The sequence below is a fragment of the Malus domestica genome, chromosome 04 (genome assembly GCF_042453785.1).
Source record: "Malus domestica chromosome 04, GDT2T_hap1".
In the NCBI taxonomy this organism is placed as follows: Eukaryota; Viridiplantae; Streptophyta; class Magnoliopsida; order Rosales; family Rosaceae; genus Malus; species Malus domestica.
The window spans coordinates 30766043-30773344 of record NC_091664.1 but is presented as its reverse complement, the minus strand read 5'-3'; the positions used below and the strand labels follow the sequence as shown (position 1 = coordinate 30773344).

General features: G+C 38.0%; 1 protein-coding gene across 1 annotated transcript; it reads right to left on the bottom strand.

Moving 5' to 3' along the window:
* Positions 1-4430: 4430 nt before the first annotated feature.
* On the bottom strand, positions 4431-6815 carry LOC114824464 (GDSL esterase/lipase LTL1-like). Its single transcript, XM_029101588.2, has 5 exons — positions 6147-6815; positions 5913-6040; positions 5502-5744; positions 5130-5382; positions 4431-4920 (listed from the first exon to the last, which is right to left on the bottom strand). The coding sequence occupies exons 1-5, from the start codon at positions 6373-6375 to the stop codon at positions 4688-4690; spliced, it is 1086 nt and encodes a 361-aa protein (XP_028957421.1). The 5' UTR covers positions 6376-6815; the 3' UTR covers positions 4431-4687.
* Between the last annotated feature and the right edge of the window lie 487 nt (positions 6816-7302).

Below are 7302 nucleotides of genomic sequence, written 5' to 3'. Positions count from 1 at the left end.
ATCACCATAAGCACTCAAAGTACAAACTAAAGACAACGGGAACTAAATCAAATTCTCCAAACTTTCGGTACTCATAATGATCTCCACCTCGACTCAAATTTTACCAAAGCCAACAAAAGTAGAGCATTTCTCTACCGTCTTCTCCAAATTTGCAAACCATAAGTGCCTTGATCAAAACAAAAGTGATTCAAACGAAGAACTGAAATTCTTCAATATCACCGACAAAAGATCAAGCACACCATACCAAAGTTGGACATACAACGAACTCCACCTGCTCACAAACACCATGGTCTTAAACTGCACCAATAGACTCATTCACATAGCATGGCACATTCTCCAAGTCAAAACTGATTACAAATTTGGCAACAAGGTCTCATATACCACATACAAAAATATGCCCTTCACTCAAGTTTAACATCATCACATGAGCACCAACAGGACAACCAAAATTTCAAATTCAAATAATCAGTAGGAGATCCAAAACCATACCTCAACTGGAGTCTTCAAGAAAACTAATTGCAGATGATGGAGACCAACAGACCAAATAGCAGTGGCAAACAAATCCAACCAAATATCCATAGACCAAACAAAGTTAGAAAGCATATAACTTGCCTTCTACAAGAGGGCTCCACATAAATGTTCTGCAATGCATGTGGTGTATCCAAAATAGTGTGGTGCCTCACTATCCAAACTTGCAGAACTCAACAAATTGGCCCTCACAAACTCCTCCAATGTTTCCATCAACTTGCTCCAAAGGCAACTAATGGGAGTGAAGAAAAAACTTCTCTATCGTTGAAAAAATGCCAAAGAGAAGAAAACTTAGCCTTAGCCTTTTTCCCTTTTCTTTCAGCCAACAACATCATTTGTCATCATGATGTCCTTTTGCCAAAACAAATGCCGAAAGAAAAAGAACCAACATTTTCTTTTCAATTTTCAACTGCTTCTACCTTTTCTCCTTCCCACTCAACTCGTCGACAACAGCCCACAAACACCTCCGGTGCAGCGATGACCAACGGAGAACCCACCAAAAGCAGTACACTACACCTCCATCTCCAATTGACCAAATGCCAAAGTCATTCCTCCTGTCGAATTTTTTCAAAAAAACATATTTCACCGTCATTCGAAGATTTCATAGACATACTAGTACAAAGCCTCAAAGTCGAAACCCAGAGCTCTGATACCACTTGTTGTGCGGAAACGTCAAATATGAAACCAATAAGCAACAACGGCAAAATATGATAAGACAAATAATCCAAATGACACAAGGATTTATACTGGTTCAGCGTAAGCCTACGTCCAGTTCTGAGACGGCGAGGAAATTCCACTAATATCAAAATGGAGATTACAAATAGAGTTTTAACTCTCAAACTCAAATCCCACATACACCCAATAGCTCTCACTCTCACAAAGAACAAATGGAGAAGATGGAAACATATACCAAATTCCTTCTCTCCCAAAAGCCACAAAATGTAGCACAAATATCTTTGATTGAGTGATCACTAACAAAAGGGGATTACAAACAAATGGGAAGGAGCAGCACTGTTTCAAATGGGAGAGCCGAACACTCTCCCTGGTATGGCTCTCATCTGATGCCACTCCCCACACTTTTCTTCTCTCGGCTTCTCCTCAAACATATAGCAGCTGCTGCTGCCTTAGAAAATACCAAAAGAAAAGCTCTTTTGTCAAGTTGCAAAGGAAGGAGCCGAATAAACCCAATTCCATTTGCCTATAAAAAAATCCAAAGTAAAGGAATAATCATTCATTTACAAACATCATTATGACCTTACTTTTTCTTTTCAACAAATATCATCATTGTGTTTTTAGTCATGATGATGTCCACCAAACTTTTCTTTGTTTAATAGCCGAAAGGAGAGCTGGCTTGTTCTCCACTTGGCCACTAATTTGGCCACTATCCAACATGTTGTTATTATGTTCTATGCTTTTTTTTTCTCTTTCTCTTACTCGGGATATAAATATCTAAGAATATAGTTAAGGATTCACAAGATGCATATGGGGATAATGAATTCAAATTTTCTACACTTATTTAGTGTGTGGGTTTTCTGTGATTTTTATTATTGATTGACATATATCTGTAAACTTACTTCTTAACTTTGTTGTCATAAACTTAATATGTATCAATCAATAATAAAATGTTACACAGAGACCACACAAAATAGGTTCACAGAATTTGAACACGGGGATGATAACGAAAAGAAGAGTAAGGCAATATGGGATAATGCAACTGTTGAGGCATTTATAAGGACTTGTGTAGATGAAACATTATCCGGAAATCGAAAAATTGGTCATGTTGGTAAATTTGGATGGAAAAATATCATTAAGAAATTTAATGATACTATTCAAAAGCCATATGCCTATAAATAACTCAAGAAAAAATAAACCGCACCTGAGAAAGATTGGCAATTGTGGACATCTTAGGTTGGAAAAGAGACTGGCTTAAGAAAGATTGGCAATTGTGGAGAACAATTTCGATCCTCCCCTTCCCCTTCCCTTTGCACCGGAGATCCAGTACTATTCCTTCTGCTTTGTCGAATCCACTCCCTTCTTTGTAATTAAGAATTATAACGCCGATTGAATCGGCTTCTTATTCCTATTTTAAGTTTTCTTATCAATGTCATGCACTAATATGACATAACTGTGTCATTTTTTCTTTGATTTTTTTTATCTTCCTCACTGAATCCATCTCTTTTGCAGCGGAGACGCCGACGATAGAGCATTCCCTATTTGCAGAAGTTAAAGGCTTTCTAGTAATCCTGAGAGAAAAGAACAATATATTGCTAATGAATTGGTAGAGGATTGCTCTGTTGTATGTGTTTCCAATGCAAAGGAGATGCATGCAGTGAGGGAAAACTCAAGCCAACAAGGTTCCCTACTTTACAACAATCGAGGAGGGAATGTCTATTGATTGCATACTAATTACTCTTACTTTGTTTCCAAAGAGACTGTTTTTCTATCAATTCATTTACAGTTTTGTTTGTTTTGTTTTGTTTTTTTCTTGAAAGATTTTGGGACAACCATGGTCACTACACACAAAGATAATTCAAGAGTTGTTTCTGTTATACAACATTTGGTATATTTAAAACTTGTGCCCACATCAAAAGTTGTTTTTACGTAACGCTGTTGTTGAGCGAATCTCATTGGAGAAGTTTGCATGTGTTTATAAAAGATTAGGCTACTTTATATATTGTCAATTGGTATCAGAGCAGGTTATCCTATGTGAAGCCTAACGGTAACATATGCTCCACGTCACTCGATTTTTGTTATCCACATGTTAGGCTTGAAAATCCGCCACATATGAGGGAGCTTGTTGAGAGTAAATCACACATTGGGGAAATGAGGGATCTTGCATGTGCTTATGAGAGATTGAACTACTCTCATATTGCCAATTAAATTTACGGTGAAACTCCAACTTTCTTCGTAAGCTTGCATTATTTCAATACCAAATTACCAGCACTGGTTTCAATTCAACACAAAATTCCCACACTTATTTGTATGAAGCTTACTAGCTTAGCATGCATTCAAATACCCTTACAATCATGAGCCAGCACGCATTGTGACCCTTTTTTTCTCTATTTTCAGCCCTTTTTTTTTTTTTTTTGGCTTGAGTAAATTTACATATTGGACAATACTCATTGGATTCTTATTAAAATCTTCGTCTCATGTTACCAAAAATTTTAAAAATTCATGCTCCCAATATTTTTGGCTTGAACCTAGGTGTCCTTCGAATTTTTTACATCTTAGTAAGGTCTAGTTTCGATTTGTCTCTATGGCCTAGGCCTGCCAGCATAATCCAGGTTTCCGGAAGCCATTGGTATAAGCAATATTGGAGAAGGGAGATCAAACACTAAACTTCTAGCGCATAAATAACTACTATTAACTCCTTTTGGTTACAAAAAAGGAACTTTTGAATAGTTTAGGAAGAGATTAGACAAATCACGCACCCATGTAACACGAAGAAATGGTTGCGGCAAAAGGTTATGTTCAATAGCTACAAATAAACCAACATCAGCAAATTTGATCAAGCAATGTTGGCTATCCCACATCAGCCAGAGGGAAGAAGAAATAAAGTTTACATATGATTACTCTACTTTAACTATTACTCTAAATTATATTGAACGAGTGATAATTATCAAATTGGGAACAATATCATTGGACGCAGGGTCCTCGGCCTGTCTCTCTGAAAATTTCATATGGTATTAGAGCCAATGGCAGGTAGGTTCGTACTACCACTTGGATTATACCAAGAAGAATATAAGTTTGATTACCCACACTACCACTTGGATTATACCAAGAAGAATATAAATTTGATTACCCACTATCTAATAACAAGACATTTTGTAATAAAACTCCACACCTGATAGATTAAGCAAGTGATAATAAATTCCACAAGCAGTGAACAAAACGACTGAGTGTAAATTAAAGATGATTGTACTTAAGTTGGTCAGTTTTACATTATCACCTTGGGGGAAATCTTGCAAATCAAACCATTACAAAAACTAGAAAGCAATTGGGAAGCCAATGAGTTTTTAATCACTAGACATCCCAGCGACGCACAAACATAAATGGCAGATAGTACTGGCATTCAACACAGATCATAATCTAGTACACATAAATATAGTTTCAAATGGAAATAGTACACATAAATATTAGTTTCACATGGAAATATGTCTTAGGTCCTGGAATCCAAAGCCAAGATGGTGCTGAGATTCATAGGGTACATGTACTTTTCATCCCCTGTCATAATATTCTCAACGATCAGTCTGTTCCCCTTTTCGGACGGATGAAATGCATCCCAGAAAGCGTATAGGTCGCGGTTCGGGCACAAATTGGAAGCTCTTGTGCACAGCCCCAAGCCATTGTAAGGTCCTTGCCCACAGCATGCAACCTTTGATGTAGTAAATCCTGGATAACAAAAATTAAACAAGCAACTTTATGTCACCAACACACAAAAAATGCATAGTAAGAGACAAAATGATTGGCGGGGTTGAAAATAAGCGTAGATTAGGAGATTCGTGAATAGGTTAATCTTTCGAACAAAACTTAATCCATGATCATAATATTAGGTCATGAACATAAAATTGATATAAACGTATATTGTATAATTAATTTACCAAATGCTTGAGGGTTCCTGATGAAGTCATTGCGGGTCTCCTGTACGTTGGCAGCAACAAAGACATCAGAACCGAGTTGGCTGTTGACTGATCTCAGCATCTGAATGAGTTGCGGGTTGTACAGAGCCGATGCTCGTTGCAGCTCCGCTGCGCATTCTCCATTCCTGCTTCTCATGGCCAATTCAGCAGGTGCGCAGCCCATCGGTCCTGTCCCTGTCACCAAAACCCTTCGTGCTCCAAGATCATACATTTTCTGTAAAGTTATGACACAAAGAATGATCAAACTACACATAATTATAAGTCATTAACATGTGACATTGTCGCTTAGCTAGCAAGTTATTTCCGAACTTAGCCAAATTAGGAGTTGGTTACCAAGAGAATTTTTCGGAGCTCGGAAATGAGGTATCTGACATAGTCTGGCAGAGCAAACTGGCGAGATCTTGCGGAGAAAGGCACTAGGTAGTAGTTGTTCACAAAATCGTTGCCGCCGACAGTGAGGAGGACGAGTGCTTGATTTACGAGCTGTTTGGTCCGTTGAGGTCCGATTTGGGCAGACAACCTTCGCTGGTATTGTTGGAAGTTTAGCAATTGCGCTGGCATTCTGATTATATTTGCCTGAAAATTTCACACATATCCATCCATTACTAGTTCAAAAAAAATTTGTTGGTTGACAACTTTACCAAGGTAATTAATTTACTAGCATGTAGCACTTTTGTGCCCATGACGGGCACTAAAGAGCTAATCTCTCGCATGATCCTCTATTTGTTTTAAAAGAAAACTTACAAACTGAACCCCAGTGTCATTAAGAATTCCAATGCCAGCAGAGGCAAAGTTTGCACCAACTAGTAGCTTTTGCCCTGTGAGTTGTGGACTCAAGTATGGCAATGTAGGTTCTGCACCAAGCTTCTGACCTATATACACATACGCACACACATATTAGGTCAATTCAGTACATGTGAATAACGAGAAAATAACCCGAAAAATCGGAAAGAAAAAGAGAATGGAAGAAAACCTAACTGATATAGTCAGGAATGGTGAGGCCATTGGAGAAACGACCGGTGGGTCGACGGGTGGGATAGTCAATGCCGTAAGGAGGAGAGTCGGCACGAGCACTGGTGGCTAAGTAGTTGTTGTTGCCAGCGTCGACCAGTGAGTCTCCAAACACAAAAAAGGCACGAGCCTCAGCACCACAACTCAACATTCCCAACGCCATGACCACACCAAAAATGGCCAATGAGCCAGCCATGGAATTGGCTTTTGACTTCTTGGGAGTAACCTAACGAAGAAAATAGAAAGGAGTTTGGACTAGATCTTTTCTTATGATTGGACAAAGATCACAGTGTTTGTGAGGAAATTTGAATAGATGAGAGGGGGGTTATGTAGAGGTAGGGGTGTTTGACAATTGGAGCAAAATCTTAGGCCCACTTGTACAAAAGCAAAGCCTATATTGTAGTTGTGTTTATGGCAATACCTTGTATGGTTGGCAATGCAAAAGAAAAATAAAAGCTAAGTTTGAAATTTCTGCTTCTTGTTCTAGTGATCAATTGAAGTGGCCTTTCGACCAAGATTTCGTAAATTTGGTCGGTATTATTTTGGCTTTAGGTTAATCTACAACCAAGTCAACTTAGAAATGAGAAAAGTTTGGTGTAATTGTCAGTTGGGTTAGGCTCATCAAATTATGTCCTCGAATCGGAGAGAGACTACCTACACGATCCGTTACTATAAAGATATTCAAAACCATCAATGCATTAGTGCGTACAATTAGAAAGTTAAAAATTCATTACAATGCGTTATTGATTTAGAATCTGCCTCAGTAGCTAGTGTAGACAAGTCATGCTTCTACAACTGAGGATAAATACACACTATATACCCGATGACACGACAGATTTTCTAGACAAGCTAGAGCTCGATTGCATCAAATCTATCAGATGTATAATAGTTAAAACAACTTCAATTAAACTTGCATATACGCTGTTCAAGTTTGTTCTCTAGCTCACCTTCAACCTCATTTTTACAGTTTTTTCTTTTCAAACCTTGTGTGCTAAAGGTCTAGTAGTGTTGGAAGGGATCAAATTAACCTGCTGCAGATAAATTGTTCTTATTTGAAAACACTGGTATTCCATGAAGAAAGTTGGGTTCCATAATAAAACTCATTGGAAATATGAGGAGTAGT